Here is a 23497-nt window from a genome sequence, read left to right as displayed (position 1 = left end):
AGAAGATTAGGGCTTAAGTGCCAATTCCTAGCTATATAATCTAGGGCAAAATTTTAATTTCCCAGTGATTCTCTCTCATTTTAAAAATAGGTATAATAGGAGAGTTCTCTGGTAGCCTAGCAGTTAAGGATTCGACATTGTCACTGCTATGGCTTGAGTTCAATCCCTGGCTCGAGAACTTCCATATGCCACAGGCATGGCCAACAGAAAATAGGTATAATAGTAGTTTTGAGTGCATAATGCATTTTCTTGCACAATAGATTTTTTAAAAATAGATTAATTATAGATTACGGAAGATATCACATTTATAAATCTAAAACAGATGCTATGAAATACACTCTGAGGGCCAAAAAAAGATCTTAAATATAAATACTTGTCAGCCAAAAATAAAAATACAAAGGTTGGGTGATAAAATACATTGTTCAAAAAGTAGAACAAGAGACAAAGAGAAAATAAGAAACAAACAAAAAGAATTAGAGTCAGAGAATCGATCGAGGAGAGCCAATATTTAACTAATGAGATTATGGTTAGAGGGAGGATGTAGAAAATTCAAGGGAGAAATTATAATGAAAACAGAACAAGGAAAATTTTCAGAACTGAAAGAGACAGTCTGAATATTAACAAGGTATACTCATGTGACCAAATAATAGCTGACACTGAAGTATCTCCATACTAGGAGAGAAAAGTTTCCAGTGTTACTACAATGAAAAAAATGGGGCGACATTAAAAGACAGGAATCAGAATGGAAACAGTTTTCTGAATAGCAACTTTATATGCCATCAGTAAAAGGAACATTGCTTTCAAAATCCGAGGGACCCTTTCAACCTATAATTTTATACCCAGTCAAACTATCAATTAAATGAAATGAAAAGAAAGATACCTTTGCAAGCCAAACTCTCAAAACTTTGACCTCTGCATCTATTTTTATGAAGGTATTGAAAAATGTATGTCAGCTAAATAAGGGACAAAGCAGAACCGTTGTCCCTCAGTATCCACAGGGGGTTGGTTCCAAGATCCACCAAATTCTCCAGATGCTCAAGTGCTATAGTTGGATGTCCCTATCCAAGGGCCGCACACCTGCAGATTCAACTAAGCTCAATTGTGTCTTAAGTTTGTGCTCGGTGATGGGTTGAATTCTCAGACGTGGAATTTGCAGACACAGAGCTACAATTACGTATGTATTGAAAAAAAAGTCCTCCTGTAAGTGGACACTGACTATTCAAAATCCTGTTGTTCAAGGGTCCACTGAATATACTGTTTCTTATAAGAGGGGACCAACACGGGAAAGTATTGAAGGAAAGAAGTCCTCGGGTAACAGCTGACAGAGCAAACTGGATAAATGAAAGATAGATAAGGGAGGATCTTGGTGAAAGGGTCTCCAGAAAATAAATATGATTGATAGGTTTCTGACATGTTTAATATTTAAGGGGAAAGATTGATATTCAATGAGATAATGTGAAAAGTCAATATAATTAAATAGAAAATGATGCAAACGAACAAAAATTATCTGTTCTAGGTAAGATGCTTTCCAGGAAAGGAAATGTAATCATAGTACACTCATGTGTATAGCAATAAGATAAAAACCATTAGTTTTTTAAAAAAAGAAAAAAAAAACATGACAACACTATTGGGAGACTAGAAAGGGAATGTTCAATGTTTGTGAGTGTATTTGTTAGTTGGAAAGTAAGGGGGGCATGAAATAGGTGAAGGGGATTAAGAGGTACAAACTTCCAGTTATAAAATTTCAAGGAGTTCCCGTCGTGGCACAGTGGTTAACGAATCCGACTGGGAACCATGAGGTTGCAGGTTCTATCCCTGGCCTCGCTCAGTGGGTTAAGGATCCAGCGTTGCAGTGAGCTGTGGTATAGGTTACAGACTCGGCTTGGATCCCGCGTTGCTGTGGCTCTGGCGTAGGCCAGTGGCTACAGCTCCGATTAGACCCCTAGCCTGGGAACCTCCATATGCCACGGGAGTGCCCCAAGAAATGGCAAAAAGACACACACACACAAAAAAAAAAAAAATTCAAAAAACATGGAGGCATAATATATAGCACAAGGAATATTATAATAACTTGTATGGGTACAGTTGTTACAAGACTTACTGTGTTAATCACTTCATAATGTATGCAAGTGTAAAATCCCTATGTGGTACACCTGAAACTAACATAACTATATTTCAGTAATAAAAGTAAGGAGGAGGTCAAGTAACTAAGAGATTAAAAAAGTTAAATCCTTCTATATCATAAGAAGATGTAAATTATAAAACTGAATGTCAAAATAAAGCAGTGTAAACATGTTACTTAGAAATATTGAGATAAATTCTAGCGAAACCACTCATAGACGAGGGCTGGAGAATCAAGAATCTATTGTCTTTCTTTGTGGTTTTCAGATCATTTTGATTTTTTTTTTTTTTTGGTCTTATGGAGGTTCCCAGGCTAGGGGGTCCAGTCAGAGCTGAAGTCACTGGCCTAAGCCACAGCCACAGCAATGCCAGATCCAAGCCCCATCTGTGACCTACCTACACCAAAGCTCAGGAAACACCAGATCCTTAAGCCACTGAGCAAGGCCAGGGATTGTATCCGCAGCCTCATGATACTAGTCGGGTTCATTAACTGCTGAGCCGTGATGGGAACTCCCAGAACATTTTGATTTTTTTTCCTTTTTTTTCTTTTTTCTTTTTTTTTTTCTGTTCTCAGGCCGGGAAATGAACCCAGACGACAGCAGTGACTGCACCACATCCTTAAACTGCTGAGCCACCTGGGAACTTATCTTGATTTTAAAATTTGAGATAATTAAAACATATTTTAACAGAAACAAATTCACAGATTTAAAAATCAAACTTATGGCTACCACAGGGGAAACCTTGCTGGGATAGGGGTGGGAGATAAATTAGGAAGATGGCAATAACATATACACACGATTGTATATAAAATGCATAATTAGCAAGGACCTACTCTATACCACAGGTAAATCTATTCATTAGTCTGTAATAGAAAAGAGAATGGATACAGGTATATGTATAACTGATTCACTTTGTTTTACACCTAAAAATAACACAACATTGTGAGTCAACTCTACTCCAATAAAATTTTTAAAAAAACATTAAAAAATAAGATGAAAAGTAACTCTCTTCCCCATAGTCTACCAGTGGTCTTACACAACTGATCAAAATGTTTTTTATTTGTATTCATTTTCATGCAGGTTATTACATTTTGTTTGAATTATAAGACATACTCTGTTTTATATATCAGCAAAAGAGAAGTGGATTTCAAGGAAATGAAAGAATATCACAAGAATATTACACTAGTCCAATATAATTCACAAAATGATGCTCATTTTATCATGAGCAGAGTAATAGAGAAATATTTCTTTTTCAATACTGTCATTTAGATGTAGATGATATGCTTTCATAACATGATTGAAAGGAGTATTAATGCCAGAAACAGAGCTATATTTTCTTAGGTGAATGAAGTACGATAGGTGTGTAGGATCATGAAATGCAGTCTATGAAATTTCCTAGAAGAAAAATCAAGACCTCAGTTTTCTAGAATGAAAATAATAATAAATAAGCACATGTATCTTTTCAAATAACTAAACCTAAAAACTATTATTTAGATATGAGGACTGACTGTTGATTATTGCAAGAAAGGATGAAATAACATTATCAAAACATATAGTACTTAAAGATTAGACTTGAAGTTGCAAAATAATTTACCTTGGAGGTTTTTTATATGTTTTTATTTTATTTTTTGTCTTTTTAGGGCCACACCCGAGGCATGTGGAGGTTCCCAGGCTAGGGGTCCAATCAGAGCCACAGCTCCTGGCCTTCACCACAGCCACAGCAACATCAGATCTGAGCTGTGTCTGGAATCTACACCATAGCTCACGGCAGTGCTGGATCCTCAACCCATGGAGCAAGGCCAGGGGTTGAACCGCAACCTCACAGTTCCCAGTCAGATTCGTTTCTGCTGCACTACAATGGCAACTCCTACCGTGGAGTTTTAAAGCTAAACTAATATTGACATAGTTGCATAAAACTTCAAAAGTACATTAAAATATAAAAGGATTTTTTTAAAAAAAATTGTGGCCTTGCCTGTGGCATGTGAAAATTCCCTGGCCAGGGATGGATCTGGGCCACAGCAGCAACCAGAGCTGCTGCAGTGACAGTGCCAGATCCTTAATCCCCTGTGCCATAGTGGGGACTCCCTCAAAGAAACCCTGGTGACAATTAAATCCAAAGCTATTTCCAAATGAGGGCTTTTCATTGCTATTCCTCCCCGGGGCTTCTGCCTGAATATTGGGAAGAATCAGCTCCAAGAACTTGAAATCAGTGGTCCCTGAGCCTCCAGTCAGACACACCTCTTACTGGTAGCTTTAAGTCAGCAATTACTCCATTAATAGAACACTTTGACGAAATATGTGAAAAGGCAGAAAACTTTTTTTGTCATTATAACCACTAAAAAGGATTTTTAAAACAACTATGAGGCGAGCATGAAAAACGATAATGCATGCAAGCAACCACAGTCCAACCAAAAATCTATTAGAGATTGACTGGCAAAGGGATCTGCAGTTTGCCAAGGATAGTAAAAATTTTGGAAGCTCAAAGTAGTTATTTTATTGAACGTTGAATCCAAGGCTATTACTGAAGTTCTCCTTTTCCCCTATGTTGCTACCAGTGCCTTGAACTGGAAGATTAGGGAGCATCGGCTTCAGAAATTTAAACTCATTCGTTCCAGAACCTCCCGCCAGACACACCTCGTAGCGGTAGCCGTGGGCCAGGGTGCCCGTGCCGCCCACGTCCAGCAGCTGGCCCGGGACGCCGCCCTCCGCGGGCCCCGCGCAGCCCCCCGCCGAGGCCGCCCCGCCCCGCCGGCACAGCCGCCCCGCCGCCAAGGCCAGCAGCGCCCCCACCAGCAGCGCCGACACGCACGCCAGCGCCCCCACCAGGGCGACGGTGAGCGGCTCGTCCGCGCCGGCGCCGGCGCCCGGCGCCCGGCCGGGGGCCTCGGGCGGCGGCAGGTAGGGCTGCGAGAAGCCGTCCACCAGCAGCACGTGCAGCGGGACGCTGGCCGAGAGCGGCGGCTCGCCGTGGTCCCGCACCAGCAGCAGCAGCCGCTGCCGGGGCGCGTCGCGCTCGCTCAGCGGCCGGGCCGTGCGCACCTCGCCGCTGTGCGCGCCCACGCCGAAGAGCCCGGGCTCGGTGGCCTGCAGCAGCCGGTAGGACAGCCAGGCGTTCTGGCCCGCGTCGCCGTCCACCGCCACCACCTTGGCGAGCAGGTAGCCCGGCTCGGCCGCCCGGGGCAGCAGCTCGGTGCAGGGCGCCGAGGCGTTGGGCGGCGGGTAGAGCACGACGGGCGCGTGGTCGTTGGCGTCGGCCACGAGCACGCGCACCCGCGCCTGGCTGCTGAGCGCGGGCGCGCCGCGGTCGGCGGCGCGCACCTGGAAGTCGAAGGCGCGCAGGGCCTCGTAGTCGAGGGCGCGCAGGGCGAAGAGCTGGCCGGTGTCGGGGTTGATGGCCACGAGCGAGGCGAGGGGCAGGTGCGGGTCGGAGGGCGGCAGCAGCGAGTAGGTGAGCTGGGCGTTGGCGCCCGCGTCGGCGTCGGTGGCGCGGACGGTGCCGATGTGCAGGGCGGGGCTGTTGTTCTCGCGGACCCGCAGGGTGTAGGCGGGCTGGCTGAAGGCGGGCGCGTTGTCGTTGACGTCGGCCACGCGCACGGTCAGGTTGTGCTGGGTGTGCCGCCGGGGGGTCCCCAGGTCGCTGACGCTGATGGTGATGTTGTACTCGGCTTGGCTTTCTCGGTCCAGCGGCCTCTCTGTCACTAGGGTGTAGTAATTCTCTACCGATGGTTTCAGGACGAAGGGGAGATGGGCTTGGATGGAGCACACCATCTTTGCATTGTTCCCTGAATCTCTGTCTCGAATTCTAAACACAGCCACGACTGTCTCTGGTGAATTTTCTTTAATTGAGCTAGTAAGTGATGACATGACCAGTTCTGGTGGGTTATCATTTATGTCTGTTACCTCCACCACCACAGTACATTTTCCAGAAAGCCCTCCACCGTCTTTGGCCTGAATAATTAACGTGTAAGTTTGCACTGCCTCATAGTTCAGTTCAGCTTTAAGATAAAGACTGCCAGATGCTGGGTTGATTTGAAACGTTTCGAGAATTCTTTCAGTAGCATAAAGAAATGCATAAACTATTTCCCCATTACTTCCAGCATCTAAATCTCTGGCCGACACGGTGACAACCACGGAGCCAACAGGGCTATTCTCCGGCACCTGCACCTTGTAGAGAGACTGTACAAATTCAGGGGCATTGTCATTTACGTCCAAAACCTGGATGTGTACCAGGGCAGTCCCAGATCTGGGAGGAGAGCCACCATCTAAAGCTGTGAGGGTTAAACTAAGCTCAGGCACCTGTTCTCGATCCAGCGCTCTATCCATTACCAATTCAGGATAGAGAATTCCCTCCTCACCGTCATGCACAGTAATATGGAAGTAGTCATTGGGGCCGATGGTGTAGTTTCTCAGGCTGTTGGTTCCAGCATCCGAATCCTGTGCACTTTCTAGGAGAAATGCCGCCCCTGCAGTGGTACTTTCTAATATTTTCAAGAGAATCTCTCTATGGAGAAATACTGGAGAATTATCATTGATGTCTCTAACCCATAACTCAGCACGGAAAATCTCAAGAGGCTCTTCCAGCAACAACTGGAAAGGCAGCACACAAGGCTCTGCGGGGCCGCACAGTTCCTCTCGGTCTAATTTCTCATTTAGAAGTAAATCCCCAGTAAGCGGATTGAGTAGTAAAAATCGTATGTTCTGATCCGAACCGATTCTGGGTGCCCGGGCTGACAGTTCCCCCACCCCCAACCCCAGGTCATTCGCTAGGTTGGCCAGAAAGGTGCCTCTCTCGGTTTCCTCCTCCACAAAATACCGAAGCGGTTCCGCGCCAGCCCAAGACACTCCCAGAAATACACAAAGAAAGAGGACTTGCCTTTTCTGCACAGCACGCCGCGCCCTGGCCTCCATTCTTCCTTTAACCACTCTTTCAACAACACTCTCTTGGCCTTAAGCAACTCTCAGAAATGGCAGCAGCCAAGTCCTTAGAAAGGACCTGGATAATAGCAATGATTGTGGGGAGAGACTCCCACTTTCCCGCAACTCCTGTTACCACGGTTTTCTTTCCTCCGTTTTCCCCGTCTGGCCAGCTTTCCTCGTATTGCTGGAATCTGCAACTTCCTTTAGGCGAATAGCTTTTTTCTCTTTTTAGCCCGCAGCGCCACCTTGCGTTTTGTGGATGCTATTCCCGTTTTCAAGAATAGAGCAGAAAAGATGGCAGATTGAAGTAATTGCAGGAGAAGTGATTTTTTTCGTTTCTTTGCTCGTTCTTCTTTTCCCTTAAATGGCCACAGTAATCCTCCTAAGTGGTTACATCATTTTCCTGGCTGTTAGTCCGAATTTGTAGAAAAATAAGTCGTGTTCCTTAATTTCGATGCACAAAATTAAACTCTGGGTCTCCAGGAGTAAATCCTAAGAAAACCTTCTCCTGTTTCTAAGGTTGGTAGTAAAGAATATATAGGAAAATGAAGTCTCCATCAAAAAAAATCAACAAATATTGGCTGAGGGCCTTTTATTTGTAAACTCCTTTCCACACTGCAAAGTAAATGGCCTTTTGTCAGTTTGTTGGGAGTTAAATACTCGTTCCCAGGTTCAAGGTTTCACCCTTAATATTTTTGGAAACACTTTCTCCCCCCATGCTCCTCCCTTCACCTGATTAAGGTATTACGTATAAATTAGTGTTTGCATTTAATTTCAGTGACTGGCATTTCCAAGAGTATGCAACGAATACTCTTAAAATTAGTAGTAGCAAGCAGCTGTTATCCTTGCCTTTGTGGAGGGGCTCCTAGTATTTCATCGTTAACTGTGATGGTTGATCTCAGTTTGGGGTAAATGTGCCTTTCTTGAATCAAAAAAGTTTTATTTTTCTTTATTCTTTCATATTTTTAAAGTAATTTTTGATATCTGTTGAAATTTTACATTTATTATTTAGATTTTTAATTCTTGAGTTCTTGATATGAATGACATTTAACCATCACATATTATTATTTCAATGCACAGATGGATCTGATGAGCCAAGATAGTTTTAGGACTTTTCTGGGCCTTGCGTGTATGCATGCATGTATGTGTTTAACTTCTGTGGTTTTGTATAGAACTATCCTGGTTTCATAGTGTGGATTTGGAAGCTTCCCATCTATTTTTATGCAACAGAATAATTTTTATAATTATACTGTCATCTGTTCCTACATGCTTTATTACAACTTGCCTTTTTTTTTTTTTTCTGAAGAGCTGCACCTGCAGCATATGGAAGTTCCCAGGATAGGGGTCTAATTGGAGCTGCGGCTGCTGGCCTTCGTCGCAGCCATAGATAGCAGCGCTCCAAGCTTTGTCTGTGACCTACACCATGGCTCCCAGCAATGCCTGAACCTTAACCCACTGGGTGAGGCCAGGGATTGAACCCATATCCTTATGGATACTAGTCAGTTTCGAACCCACTGAGCCGCAGTGGGAACTCCCACAGCTTGCCTTTTAATGGGTTGGAAAGAAAATTTAAAATACCAGAACACAATGGAAATGTCTTTAGGGTTTGAGGGATAGAAATTATGGCTCAATAATTTTATACTAAGCCAAGTTGTTGTTCAAGTACAAAGATAAGAACTGATAAAACAATGAATTAGTATTCATGAGTGCTTATTGAGAAAAACTACTTAAGGATGAAATTCAGTCAACTTAAAAGGTGATCTGAGAATTATGATGGAGTTAACGTAATATTTGGTATCAAAAAGTCTCTGAAGAGAATAAAGTTGACTGAAGAATTTTATACCCACCTGAATAATACTTCTCAAGCATGCAGTAATTCAAGAAATACAGCACCTATAAACTTTTTTTTTTTTTTTTTTTTGCTTTTTAGGGCTGTACCCATGGCATATGGAGGTTCCCAGGCTTGGGGTCAAATCAGAGCTACAGCTGCCAGCCTCCACCACAGCCACAGCAATGCCAGATCTGAGTCACATCTGCAACCTACACCACAGCTCACGGCAACGCCAGATTCTTAACCCACTGAGCAAGGCCAGGGATCGAACCCGCAATCTCATGATTCCTAGTCGGATTCGTTTCTGCCGCACCACAGTGGGAAGTCCTATAAACTTGTTTTAAAGAATTACACCTGATGAAATCCAGCAGACCAAGAGGTTATACTTTATAAATAATGCAGGTATGGGGAAGCCGAGATAAAATAAGTAACAGTAAGGATTGCATTTCATTCTAATTGAGCATAGCGGTTTATCTCAATTCCCTCCTGAAATTTCATTTAAACAATAGAGAGCAAAAGCTGGTAAATGGACCTACGAAGACAAAAAGAATAGAAGAGTAAACAGCAGGAAAGAAAAGTCACTAAAATTTTTGGAAGATATGAAATATATAGATAATGGGTTATGGACAGATTTTGCTTTTTTTTCTGTTGTCACGTGAGAATTGTGGAGGGGGTGAGAAGAGTTAATAAGAAGAAAATCAAATCTAGCCAAAGTAATAATTCATATTATTTTGGGGGTCAATTAAGAATCTCATTTGGGTCCAAGGAGAGGCTGAAAAAAAGCAGTGGCTGAAGATCTGGGTTTTTCTTTCTTTGTTTCTGCTGCACTGGCAGCATGCAGAAGTTCCCAGGCCAGGGATCGAGCCCCAGCCACAGCAGTGACAACTGCCAGGTCTTAAACCCGCTGAGCCACTGAAAGGAACTCCTGAAAATCTGTATGAGGGCTACTTGTATCTGAGAATTCCTTGCCCAGCCAGTGCAGCAAGATGCCTTCCCTTTTCTCTTAGTGGCAGAAAGTGGGAGGTCCACTCTTTGTCGGTGTCATATAGACTGTCTGGCCGGAGGGGCACTAGCACAACGGAGAGCAGGGCTGAGACCTTGAGCAAGAGGATTAAAGGAATTCTACGCTCTGATGAGGACTCTCTTTCCCACCAAGGAGCTCTCAAGAGTGCTGGGTGCCGTCTTTATAACACCTTCCACCACTACCCCCACTCCTACTGAATTCTTCTCCCATAGCCCAAGAGAAGAGACTTACAGACTGAGTTTTAGTCCCCAAGAAAAATATTTTCTGTTTCATTATCTTCAGGTGAGACCCAGCACTCATCTAGTCCCATCCAAACGCGCAATGCCTAACCAGCTTTTCATAGCCTCATGAAAACAACCAAAAAACCCCCCAAAACCCCAACACCCAAGCAGCATAGTACATATAAAGGAAGGACTCTAACATGAGGGAGGAGACCAAAGACAAAGAGGATAAAAGTGATTCCAAAGAAAAATGGAAAGCTGAGATCAGAAGAAAATTTTTAAAAAGGAAAATGAATATCTTCAGCACTCTAAGAAAAGACCCGGTGTCTGATACAATAAATGGCTGCCATCAACGGATAAAGACCTGAATGTAGGGGCTAAAACTGTACAACTCTTAGAAGAAAAAATAGGTGTAAATCATCATGACCTTGGATTAGGCAGCGATTTCTTAGATATGACACCAAAAGCATAAGCAAAAAATTACTGAAAAATTTTGAAGATTTTGTGCTTCAAAGAACACTATCAATAAATTTAAGAACAAACCACAGAATGGGAGAAAATATTTGTGAATCCTATGTCTGATAAGGGTCTAGTATCCTTCACAAATAAAGAACTGACGCAACTCAGCAATAAAATGACCCAAATCCTATTTTTTAATTATTTTTTGCACACGCCTACAGCATGTGGAAGTTCCTGGGCCAGGGATTGAACTGGCACCACAGCAGTGACAATGCAAGATCCCTAACCTGATGCACCACGAGGGAATTCCAATTAGCTCATTTTTAAGCAGGCAGTTAAGTGATGTCAATTTCTTTTTTTCTTTTTTTTGCCAAGGGTATAAAGTGGCTTGATATGGAATCTCAAGAAGTGAAAGTGCAGTCCTAACAACTGGACCACCAGAGAATTCCTGATGCCAATATCTTAACATGCATCATATTCTTCTTTGGTAACCTTATAGGTATTATTATCAAGCTTAAGCAAGCTCTATAGTTGCAAATTGTTTTTATTATATTCAAGTAAAATCTGATAGTTTTAGAGATAGCAATTTGTTACAGATAAATGTTATAAAGTTATTTCCATCTTATTATTAACTTATAGCATCACAGAAATATTTTAGAATGATGTTGACTTTTTCTTTTTTCTTTTTAGGGCCGAACCTGCGGTTTATGGAAATCCCCAGGCAAGGGGTCAAATCAGAGCTGCAGCTGCCAGCCTGCACCACAGCCACAGCAACACCAGATCCAAGCCTCATATGTGACTTAGACTACAGCTCACGGCAACATCACATCCTTCACCCACAGAGTGAGGCCAGGGTTGAACCAGCATCCTCATGGATACTAGCTGGGTTGGTTTCCACTGAGCCACCATGTGAAGTCCTGATGCTGATTTATTGACAATTATTTCTGAGTAGGAAAATCATGATGTTAATTTGCTTTCTTCTTTGTTTTTACTGAATGTTTGAATCATGTGACTACATAGTATTTTTAAAGTGAGAATCATTATTTGCATACCAAAAGCCATTTATTATGAAAAAGAAATAATTGTACCAACATTATTTCTATTTAACTAGGATTAAATCCTTTAAAATTATAGCAGATGGTCCAAAAAATGATACCAGTTTTGAAAGAAAATACTCAGAAAACACCCAGATAAAATCTTAGTTCATTTAAGGAAAGACAATAGTCTATTTGAAACAGCACTATGGAAATCCAACAATTTATGAGGTCAAAAATTTTATCCATAAGTGAAAAAATTTTTAAAACTAAGAACCATCATTTACAATAGTTAAACATGCTATGATAATCATAAAGCATAATCATAAGATGTCAGTGAACAAGGCCAAATATCAGGAACCCGAAAACATTTGTGACTTCCAAAACCGGACCCGCCAAACTCCTGAGACACACCCTTTCTTTGCTGAATGTTTCAGCTCACATGCAACATGTGAAGGGCTTTTAAAAGATGACAAAACAGCAACAATACAAAACACCTAGAGTTTTGGAATGTAAAATATTTCAAACTATTATTATGTCAATACTTACGAGTGTGTGAATATATAAGCTCTATATGGGAATGTAAGGGTTGGAAATTAATACCTTAGTGAATATGACATTAATCAATCATGTCTTGTTAAATGAGATTCCTAACTGAATCCAAAATGATTTCTTAAGTCAGAGTTTTCCTCCATGTCCCTACCAGGCCCTTCACTCATGAAATTGGGAACAACAGGTTTGAGAAACTTGAACTCGCTGGTCCCAGTGCCCCCCGCCAGACACACCTCGTAGCGGTAGCCGTGGGCCAGGGTGCCCGTGCCGCCCACGTCCAGCAGCTGGCCCGGGACGCCGCCCTCCGCGGGCCCCGCGCAGCCCCCCGCCGAGGCCGCCCCGCCCCGCCGGCACAGCCGCCCCGCCGCCAAGGCCAGCAGCGCCCCCACCAGCAGCGCCGACACGCACGCCAGCGCCCCCACCAGGGCGACGGTGAGCGGCTCGTCCGCGCCGGCGCCGGCGCCCGGCGCCCGGCCGGGGGCCTCGGGCGGCGGCAGGTAGGGCTGCGAGAAGCCGTCCACCAGCAGCACGTGCAGCGGGACGCTGGCCGAGAGCGGCGGCTCGCCGTGGTCCCGCACCAGCAGCAGCAGCCGCTGCCGGGGCGCGTCGCGCTCGCTCAGCGGCCGGGCCGTGCGCACCTCGCCGCTGTGCGCGCCCACGCCGAAGAGCCCGGGCTCGGTGGCCTGCAGCAGCCGGTAGGACAGCCAGGCGTTCTGGCCCGCGTCGCCGTCCACCGCCACCACCTTGGCGAGCAGGTAGCCCGGCTCGGCCGCCCGGGGCAGCAGCTCGGTGCAGGGCGCCGAGGCGTTGGGCGGCGGGTAGAGCACGACGGGCGCGTGGTCGTTGGCGTCGGCCACGAGCACGCGCACCCGCGCCTGGCTGCTGAGCGCGGGCGCGCCGCGGTCGGCGGCGCGCACCTGGAAGTCGAAGGCGCGCAGGGCCTCGTAGTCGAGGGCGCGCAGGGCGAAGAGCTGGCCGGTGTCGGGGTTGATGGCCACGAGCGAGGCGAGGGGCAGGTGCGGGTCGGAGGGCGGCAGCAGCGAGTAGGTGAGCTGGGCGTTGGCGCCCGCGTCGGCGTCGGTGGCGCGGACGGTGCCGATGTGCAGGGCGGGGCTGTTGTTCTCGCGGACCCGCAGGGTGTAGGCGGGCTGGCTGAAGGCGGGCGCGTTGTCGTTGACGTCGGCCACGCGCACCGTCAGGTTGTGCTGGGTGTGCCGCCGGGGGGTCCCCAGGTCGCTGACGCTGATGGTGATGTTGTACTCGGCTCTTTCCTCTCGGTCCAGCGCTCCTTGTGTTACCAGGGTGTAGAAGTTTTCTACAGTACGTTTCAGAAGGAAGGGAAGATGGTCTTGAATGGAGCACAGCATTTTGCCATTGTCTCCAGCGTCTGGGTCTGAAATTCCGAATACAGCGACGACAGTGTCGGGGGTGTTTTCTGGGATATCATTGATGAGTAACGACATAGTCAATTCAGGAGCATTGTCATTTACATCCGTCACTTCTATGACTACGGTGCATTTTCCTGTAAGACCCCCGCCATCTGAGGCCTCAATTTCCATATCGTAAGATTGAATTTCCTCAAAATCCAACATTTTTTTTAATCGAATATCCCCTGTGACTGTGTTGACTTCGAAGGTCTGAATGACCTGATTTGAGGATTGGAAAAATGAGTAGGAGAGCTCTCCGTAAGTTCCAGCATCCAAATCCCTAGCAGAGACTGTGATGACGAGGGAGCCTATGGGTCTGTTCTCTGGGACCTGCACCTTGTAAAACTGCTGAACAAATTCAGGGGTGTTGTCATTTATGTCCAGGACCATGATGAGAACCTGGGACGTCCCAGACTTGGGTGGCGATCCACCATCCAGCGCCGTGAGAGTTAACCTGAGCTCTGGCTGCTCCTCATGGTCCAGCTCTTTGTCCAGCACCAGCTCTGGGTATTTCCTGCCATTGCTGTGATTTCGAGTGAAAAGGTGAAAATGGAAGTTGGTGCTAATTGTGTAGTTCTGAACTGTGTTACTGCCCACATCTAAATCTTGAGCTATTTTCAAAGGAAATGCTGTCCCTGGTTGGCTGCTTTCCGAGATTTTCAGGAGGATTTCGTTTTCCAAAAAGTCTGGGGCGTGATCATTTACGTCTTGGAGCTGTAATTCGCCCTGAATAAACTGCACCGGGTTTTTCAGTAACAGCTGGAAAGGCAGTATACATGGATCTGTGTCACCGCACAGCTCTTCCCGGTCCAGTTTTTCTTTTAGGAGCAAATTCCCGCTCTTCTGCTCGAGCTGCAAATGCTGTTTATTCCCTTTGGAAAGAATCCGGGCGCCCCGCGCGGCCAGCTCCCCTAAGCCCAACCCCAGATCTTCTGCTAGGTTGGCCACAACTGAGCCGCTGTCCCTTTCTTCTAGAACGGAATACTTAATGGTCGCACCGCCCGCCTCCCACAACAGAAATAGAAGAAGAATGGCGGTCACTTGCCTTTTCTGCGTCGCTTTGGGTAGCAGCGTCTCCATCGTTCCTCTGGGTCCCAAAGATGCAGTACTTAATCACAAAATAATTGCTCTGCAGCCAACTCTGCTCTCTTAGTTCAGCAGTCTTGAGTTAGCTCTTCTTAACAGTAACTAATAGGGAGAGAGCTACCTCTCCGAAACCTTCCATACCCAGCAATGCAAACGTTTCCTTTGTGCGCTGCCAGAAACGGATCAGCTTTTGCGGAGCCTAGGAATCTGCAGAGACAGTTTTTCACTCTCTTAGCCTGCAGCGCCACCAAGCGTTCTGCTTTACAATTTCAGGTAGTGTTCATTTCAAAGAATGAAGTAATAGCTAAACTGTACCGAACACCTTTTGGGTCATAGAGTATTATAAACTCCTTTCCCCCTCACATATGATACAGTCTTGTTCAGGTGGGTAACAATTGTCGTGAGAGCAAAGTAATACCTATTTATATTCATCTTCCCTATAAAGGTACAAGTTCAGTAGACAAAACTGGGCTCAAAACAAATTCATTTATTCATTTTAGTAAGTATTTCTCTGTGCAGGAATTTTTCTAGCTTCTCAGAGTAAAATGATAAATTAAACACAAAAATCCTTGCTCCGGGGAGCTTACATTCTATTACAAAAATGCCAATTTGTTCTATCATGTTACAAGTTATAAATTTTTAAATCCAGTTTCTACTCCCAAACAAATTGCCAAGTGCCTGTAACTTCCAGGAAAACGTGATTTATTCTCAGTCTCTGGATACATAACCGTCGGGAATTTTTTTCCCTTCATAAATTCATGTGGATAGCCCAGTAAAATTGAGAGGAAATGGCCATTTGTTTTATTAGAAAGCAATGTAGGCTCTGAAATCAGGCGGTGTCTTTCTGCAGACATGAACGAAGGAGGCAATAAAGCCAAAGGAGTCAAATATATACTTTCCAGGGAAAAGTTATGACCTGTCAGCATGGACAGGGCCCATCCCAGTGTACCGTCTCTGGGACTGTGCAGATGGGATTATTGAAAAAATCCACTGCACCAACTAAAACTATGTGGCGGGCATGAGAATGGCAGAAGGAGCAGTTCTCCCGACAAAGAATGGAGGAAGAGAGGGTAAATACCTGGGAATGCAAAACAGTTAGTGGACCCTGCACTTCCTGCCCTGATTGTAGTCATCCAAAAGAACCATGATAGTTCAGTTATTTGGATTAAAAACACAGCAAAGTATAATTTAGTTCAGTCCAGTTCCATTTCAGTTTTCACTCCAGTATTTGTCTGACTTTGATAGGAACTTGAAAAGAGGGATTTTTGTCATAAAATGCTATAAATATAACCAACAAAAAGCCAAAATGTGTGTTAAATTGTGACAGTAAATGATTAATAAAGTTAAAAGGTGCACACACAGCACTGGAAGGGAAAATCTTACATTACCTAGTACCTGCTACTAATAACTTAGTTAGCTCTTGGCAGGTATCACACGTATAGAAGGAGGAGGAATTTGAAGACTATAATTTGGATTTTACCTTTGAACTTTTAAATTATTAGACAAAGACAAGGAGAAAACACGTACTCTCAAGCAGTTTATATTCTGTAACAGAGTTAAGGGTGAACATGCATGTTTTCCGTTTAGAAGAAAAGTGGAGTGATATTTAATAGTTTCACTTATTGGCAAGGATACTATATTGGTGAGAGAAGGTTAGCATTAATGACTCATTGAAAGCTGTTTTAAAATTCACTACTGGAATGTGAACATGTAGCAAACATTTATTAAGCATATATAATTGGCTTGCTGTTATTTTTAAAAGCCATCATATTTGTACATGAAGCTCACAAACTGTGTTTCACTGTGATGACACTTTCCTAAAGTCAGTATTCATAGGAAATATGTAGTCACTGTTGGGGTATACTGAAGTGCACACAAATATGAATGGCCATTTTATTTTTTTATTTTTTGTCTTTTTGCTATTTCTTTGGGCCGCTCCCGCGGCATATGGAGGTTCCCAAGCTAGGGGTCAAATTGGAGCTGTAGCCACTGGCCTACGCCAGAGCCACAGCAACGCGGGATCCGAGCCGCGTCTGCAACCTACACCACAGCTCACGGCAACGCCGGATCGTCAACCCACTGAGCAGGGGCAGGGACCAACCCGCAACCTCATAGTTCCTAGTTAACCACTGCGCCACGACGGGAACTCCTGAATGGCCATTTTAGCACTTCCTCATCTTTAGTGTCTATCTTCAGTTTTTCACTGTTGAGTTACCCGAAAAGGAAACATATATTGGCAAATTATCAAATACATTTAATTATTTCTCTCTATGGCAATATTGATGGCAGTTGTCGCCACTACTTAGAAATATAATCTTACTTGAGGATTCTGGAATATAAACTTTTTGTAAAAAGATAGATAATTAAATTTCAAATTTTTAAAATATGCAAATAAAATTTTCTTATTCAGATGTTCAAATATACTTGAGTAGGAGTAACATTTAAAAACCACTAAAGGTAATATAGGGAAAATACTGTGCATACCTAGCACCTGATTTTTTAAAATTTTCACACTAAGCAGTAATAATCAAGAAATGGACTGTCAATAACATGCATTAATATTATATAGTTGAAAGGTAAAAGACGTTTCCAAACTTATTAAGTAGGGCGTAATAGAATAATTTGGTACTTAACTGAATAGGAAACTATTGCGAACGGTGGGGTTTTCCTCCATTTCCCTCCCTGGACCCTGGGAAGGAAAGCTGGGGAGGATCGGCTTCAGAAACTTGAACTCGCTGGTCCCAGTGCCCCCCGCCAGACACACCTCGTAGCGGTAGCCGTGGGCCAGGGTGCCCGTGCCGCCCACGTCCAGCAGCTGGCCCGGGACGCCGCCCTCCGCGGGCCCCGCGCAGCCCCCCGCCGAGGCCGCCCCGCCCCGCCGGCACAGCCGCCCCGCCGCCAAGGCCAGCAGCGCCCCCACCAGCAGCGCCGACACGCACGCCAGCGCCCCCACCAGGGCGACGGTGAGCGGCTCGTCCGCGCCGGCGCCGGCGCCCGGCGCCCGGCCGGGGGCCTCGGGCGGCGGCAGGTAGGGCTGCGAGAAGCCGTCCACCAGCAGCACGTGCAGCGGGACGCTGGCCGAGAGCGGCGGCTCGCCGTGGTCCCGCACCAGCAGCAGCAGCCGCTGCCGGGGCGCGTCGCGCTCGCTCAGCGGCCGGGCCGTGCGCACCTCGCCGCTGTGCGCGCCCACGCCGAAGAGCCCGGGCTCGGTGGCCTGCAGCAGCCGGTAGGACAGCCAGGCGTTCTGGCCCGCGTCGCCGTCCACCGCCACCACCTTGGCGAGCAGGTAGCCCGGCTCGGCCGCCCGGGGCAGCAGCTCGGTGCAGGGCGCCGAGGCGTTGGGCGGCGGGTAGAGCACGACGGGCGCGTGGTCGTTGGCGTCGGCCACGAGCACGCGCACCCGCGCCTGGCTGCTGAGCGCGGGCGCGCCGCGGTCGGCGGCGCGCACCTGGAAGTCGAAGGCGCGCAGGGCCTCGTAGTCGAGGGCGCGCAGGGCGAAGAGCTGGCCGGTGTCGGGGTTGATGGCCACGAGCGAGGCGAGGGGCAGGTGCGGGTCGGAGGGCGGCAGCAGCGAGTAGGTGAGCTGGGCGTTGGCGCCCGCGTCGGCGTCGGTGGCGCGGACGGTGCCGATGTGCAGGGCGGGGCTGTTGTTCTCGCGGACCCGCAGGGTGTAGGCGGACTGGCTGAAGGCGGGCGCGTTGTCGTTGACGTCGGCCACGCGCACGGTCAGGTTGTGCTGGGTGTGCCGCCGGGGGGTCCCCAGGTCGCTGACGCTGATGGTGATGTTGTACTCGGCTCTTTCCTCTCGGTCCAGCGGTCCTTCTGTTACCAAGGTGTAGAAATTTTCCAGGGATGGTCTTAGAAGAAAGGGAAGACTCTCATCTATAGAAACAATAACCTGTTGGTTATGTCCAGAATCTGCATCTGATACACTGAAAACTGCCACTATGATCTCTGGCAGGTTTTCAGGGATGGGGCTGGTAAGTGAGGATATGGTCAATTCGGGAGCGTTGTCATTCACGTCCAGGACCTTGATGAGTAGAGAGCATTTTCCTGATAGTCCCCCACCATCTGTGGCCTCAATATCCACCTGATATGATTGAAATTTTTCAAAATCCAGAGTCTTTCTCAGTCGAATTTCTCCTGTATTTGCATTTATTTCAAAAGGTTGGTTAACGTCATCGACTTGAAATAGGGCATAAGAAACCTCCCCAAAGGATCCTGCGTCTAAATCTCTTGCTGAGACAGTGATAACCAGAGAGCCGAGGGAGCTATTTTCAGGGACTTGAGCCTCGTAGAACTCCTGAGCAAACTCAGGGGCGTTGTCATTGATGTCCAGGACCAGGATCTGAATCTCTGCGGTCCCAGACCGGGGCGGAGACCCTCCATCCAGCGCTGTGAGGGTTAGTCTGAGCTCGGGCTGCTCCTCGCGGTCCAACGCTTTGTCCAGCACCAGCTCCGGGGATTTTCTGCCATCCTTGCGGTTGCGAGTAAGAACGTGGAAGTGGGGATTGGAGCTGATTATGTAGCTCTGAAGGCTGTTGCTCCCAGCGTCTAAATCCTGTGCCATTTTCAAAGGAAATGCCTTTCCTGGCATAGTAATTTCTGATATTTTTAGTAGCATTTCTCCAGCAGGGAACTCTGGGGCGTGGTCATTTATATCTCCAATTAGCAAGGCAGCCTGGAAAAACTGCAAGGGATTTTCCAGCAGCACTTGGAAAGGTAGCACACAGGGCTCAGTGGAACCACACAACTCCTCCCGGTCCAGTTTATCACTTAGCAGCAAATCATAGGTCTGTGAGTCAAACTGCAAAGGCTGCCGATTCCCTTTAAAAACAACTCGGGCGCTCCGGGCGGCCAGCTCTCCCATCCGGAGTCCCAAGTCCTTTGTCAGGTTGGCCACGAATGTGCCACTTTCTGTCTCCTCCAACACAGAATACTGAAACAGTTCCGAACCTGCCGCCCACCAAAGCATCAATATAATGAAGATCACCACTTGCCTTTTACGATGTGCTTTTGTTTGTGTCATTTCCATTGCTATGCCCGGTTCCAGAGGGAAAATCCTTTTCCAGTCCCAATCACCACGTCCACCGTTGACCGTCCAAAATGTCAGCTATAGAATTTCAGATTCGTTCTCATAACTTGTCTGGCAGTGACTGCCTTCCTGAACACGTCTGTCTTGGCTTTAGCTGTAAATGTGTTCTGTATTTTTCCCTTGGGTTTCTCGGTGCAATGGAGTCCGCCGAGAGCGTGTGTTCACTCTTAGCCTGCACTGCCACCATGCGTTCAAGTTAGTAACTTCATGAGGCGTTGCCGGTGAAAGCCATATCCCCAAATCTGAGCATTATAAAGATTTTTGAGAATAAGCCAGCATTTCTCAAATTGCAGTGTTGTGAACCCCATGCATAAAGACTTGCCTGGGAGTCTTGGGTTTTTTAAAATTCAAAGTCAATTCCTGGGCCCTAGATCTTGAATCACATTCTCTGGCAGGGCTCACAGAAACCCACACTGCAGTCTTTCTCCTGAAGCGATTCTGATGCATACTGACACCTTTAAGAATCATTCCTTCAGGTAATATAAACTTCCTATAATCGACTTTGATTCACTGGCAGAGCAGCTTGTCACTGAGGAGCAGTGTCATTTCTGAATCCAAGAAATACACTTTAATTGTCCAATCAACAAACCATAGAAAATGTAAAGGTTGGTTAGAAGACCAATGGTAAACAATCGTTTCTCTAAATTATGTGATGAATAAAATTGTATGAAGAACACACTTCCTTTGTTTTATAATCACACCCGCACAGTAAAGGGAACCATTAGGCTATTAGGAAACTTGAAGCCAAGCATGATAGAAATATCTAATGAAATTAATTCTTTAAAAGAGAGACTGGGAGCAATCAGGTATCGGTCATAAGTAAGCATTTCATGATTCCACTTCTTTTTTTGATGGTGCATGTGGCATGGGGAAGTTCCTGGGCCAGGGATCAAAATCCATGCCACAGCTGTAACCAGAGCCACAGCAGTGACAATACCCAATACTTAACCTGCTGAGCAAAAAAGGAATTCCTTCACTTCATTTTTGTATGGATAAATTGATCACGTTTTTATTAGGCTTGTTCATTTTATTGTAACTTTTTGGTCAAATTTCCCTGCTACATTAATTAATTAATCAAGGTCCAAGTATATTTCCCATTCTAAGAGTATAATGCAGTGCTCAGGAATGTTCAAGAATCACCTCTACCGTTCTTGAACAACAAGGATGACACTAGGTTCTATAAATATAGACCAAATAAGGTAGTGTGAAAGATGAAATTATATTTGCATGGGTACCATGGGATTCAGTGATGATTCATCATGGCTGTACTCATTCCTGTCTCATCAATTTCAGACAAATGGGAAAACATATTTCTAAATTTCCTGAGAATACATTAAATGGGTCAGTGCACATGTACGTATTCAAAATACACCAAACATAAATTCACTTCAGAATGATTTCATATATTTATTGAGAGTGAAATCAATTAAATTTGAGCAAAATTCACTTCAAGTAAGGGCTACAATGATGGAGGATTAAAAATGAGGATTTTTTCACAATACTTCAACCTCTGCTAAAATAAAGCTAAATAAAATCTAACTCTGGACAGATGAAATCATTTTGCAGTTGAAAAGCACCTCAATCTATCCAGGAGGATAAAAATAAGGTCATTATAAAAAAATAAGGTCATTATGGCCAGTCTCCATGATTGACTTGATAGGCGTTACTGAGAATAGACTTCCTTGAGGATAAGAATAACAGATTGATGAAGTAAAATCAACAGTCATAAACATCTTGGATGGGCTTAGTTTCTTCCCTGAAACAAAATTATTATCATCATTTTTTTTGTTTTTAGGGCCGCACCCAAGGCACATGGAAGTTCCCAGGCTAGGGGTCGAAGCGGAACTGTAGCCACCAGCCTACCCCACAGCCACAGCAATGTGGGATCCGAGCTGCAGCTGTGACCTACACCACAGCTCATGGCAACACCAGATCCCCAACCCACTGAGTGAGGCCAAGGATCGAACCCACATCCTCATGGATACTAGTCAGATTCGTTTCCGCTGTGCCACAGTGGGAACTCCTGAAACAAAATCATTTGAGCTCAGTCCTAAATGTTTCCTCCTTTCAGTGGGCATTGAGTCAATTCCAACTTAATGGCATCCTCGGCATCCACAGAGTCCTTTATTCACTCTGTTTGCCTTCAGACATTCTCAAATACAGCTTATTTATTCCTTTTTCATTTGAAAGCAAATCTTATTAGCAGTATAGCACGTGTAACACTCCAATTAGATCACTGAAGCGTCTGTGAGAACATTCGTTGTTAGGATAGAAATAAGGTAGTATCTTTTTTTGTTTCTATTTTTTTTTTTCAGAGCTGCCTTTGTGGCAAATGCAAGTTCCCAGGCTAGGGATCAACGTGGAGCTGCAGCTGTTGGCCTGCTCCACAGCCACAGCAACTCCAGATCCGTGTCTATGACCTACATCACAGTTCACGGCATCGCCAGATCCTTTAACCCACTGAGTGAGGCCAGGGATGGAACCCACATCCTCATGGATACTAGTCAGGTTCTTAACCCAATGTGCCACAACGGGAACTCCAGGGTAGAAAGAAGGTAATATCTTAATGCAACCCCAAAAGATATCTGTTGGGTGTGTCAGTGACAAAACTGCCTTTTTGGAAAGTGAATTCCTTTAGTCTCCTTTAGGAAAATGCTCCTCAGTTGCTCTGATTCGATTTGCCAAAGTAGAGTTAAATTGACTTTGCTTTTATAAACATGTCGCACAGGGAATAATTCATTAGAAGTTTTTTATTATGGAAAAAGTTCAACATATACAGAGCAAACAGCATAAATGTCCACGTACGCCCCACCCAGCCTCACAGCATTGTCTTGTTCCATCTATGCTTTTCCTTTACTCTCTGCCTCCCTCTCAATGTTTATTTTTGTGTAATTATTATTATTATTATTATTATTTTTGCTATTTCTTGGGCTGCTCCGGGGCATATGGAGGTTCCCAGGCTGGGGTCGAATCGAGCTGTAGCCACGGCCTACGCCAGAGCCACAGCAACGCGGGATCCAAGCCGCGTCTGCAACCTACACCACAGCTCAGGGCAACACTGGATCGTTAACCGGGACTGAACCGAGCAGGGATCGAACCCGCAACCTCCTGGTTCCTATTCGGATTCGTTAACCACTGCGCCACGACGGGACCTCCTATTTTTGTGTAATTCTTTTCTTAAGGTAATGTTTACACGAATTGAAATGCACCAGTCTTAACGGTACCATTTGCTAACCAGTGGATCCATCCATATAACCCACATCTCTCTCAAGATAAGAAACATTTCAATGATTCATTGGGAATTGTCTTTATCATATTTTCCAGGTGAATTTTGACAACTAGGTGGCAAAACTTTGGTCTCCTCTGAACACAATGTGGAAAGGCAAACAACGTAAAAAGCCACCATGTCCCATGTTATTTATGTTATTAGCATGAGGTTAATTTAGCTGGATTTTACCAGTGAGTTGAAATAATACTTCAGCAAATACGGTAAAGTATGTTAAACTTAATTTTACTTAGCGGGCTTAGAGTTGCTGCACAGCTGATCAAGCTGATTTCCAGTTATATGCCTCACAGGTTTGTTTTCCTTTCATTCCATTATGACATTTATAAGATCTTCAAGTTTATTAAAAATGAAAGATAAAGGCTAAACCTCAAGGATGAATGGAACCTCTTAGAAACCTTTCGGAATTTAGTTATATGCAAGGAAAAACACAGTAATTCAGGGAAAA

At 45.4% G+C, this 23497-nt stretch overlaps 3 protein-coding genes across 3 annotated transcripts; all 3 read right to left on the bottom strand.

Moving 5' to 3' along the window:
- LOC110259513 (protocadherin beta-7-like) lies at window positions 3153-8494 on the bottom strand. The gene has a single exon (XM_021084908.1). The coding sequence runs from the start codon at window positions 7026-7028 to the stop codon at window positions 4614-4616; it is 2415 nt and encodes an 804-aa protein (XP_020940567.1). The 5' UTR covers window positions 7029-8494; the 3' UTR covers window positions 3153-4613.
- LOC100739498 (protocadherin beta-17-like) lies at window positions 11764-16673 on the bottom strand. The gene has a single exon (XM_013995253.2). The coding sequence runs from the start codon at window positions 14663-14665 to the stop codon at window positions 12257-12259; it is 2409 nt and encodes an 802-aa protein (XP_013850707.2). The 5' UTR covers window positions 14666-16673; the 3' UTR covers window positions 11764-12256.
- On the bottom strand, window positions 16903-21612 carry PCDHB6 (protocadherin beta 6). Its single transcript, XM_021084909.1, has one exon. The coding sequence runs from the start codon at window positions 19704-19706 to the stop codon at window positions 17301-17303; it is 2406 nt and encodes an 801-aa protein (XP_020940568.1). The 5' UTR covers window positions 19707-21612; the 3' UTR covers window positions 16903-17300.

This window comes from Sus scrofa, chromosome 2, assembly GCF_000003025.6.
Source record: "Sus scrofa isolate TJ Tabasco breed Duroc chromosome 2, Sscrofa11.1, whole genome shotgun sequence".
In the NCBI taxonomy this organism is placed as follows: domain Eukaryota; kingdom Metazoa; phylum Chordata; class Mammalia; order Artiodactyla; family Suidae; genus Sus; species Sus scrofa.
This window is presented reverse-complemented; position numbering and strand designations above follow the sequence as displayed.

Bases quoted from the DNA above. Each gene is read 5' to 3' on its own strand.
- LOC110259513 (XM_021084908.1), bottom strand. From the start codon at position 7,028: ATGGAGGCCAGGGCGCGGCGTGCTGTGCAGAAAAGGCAAGTCCTCTTT.
- LOC100739498 (XM_013995253.2), bottom strand. From the start codon at position 14,665: ATGGAGACGCTGCTACCCAAAGCGACGCAGAAAAGGCAAGTGACCGCC.
- PCDHB6 (XM_021084909.1), bottom strand. From the start codon at position 19,706: ATGGAAATGACACAAACAAAAGCACATCGTAAAAGGCAAGTGGTGATC.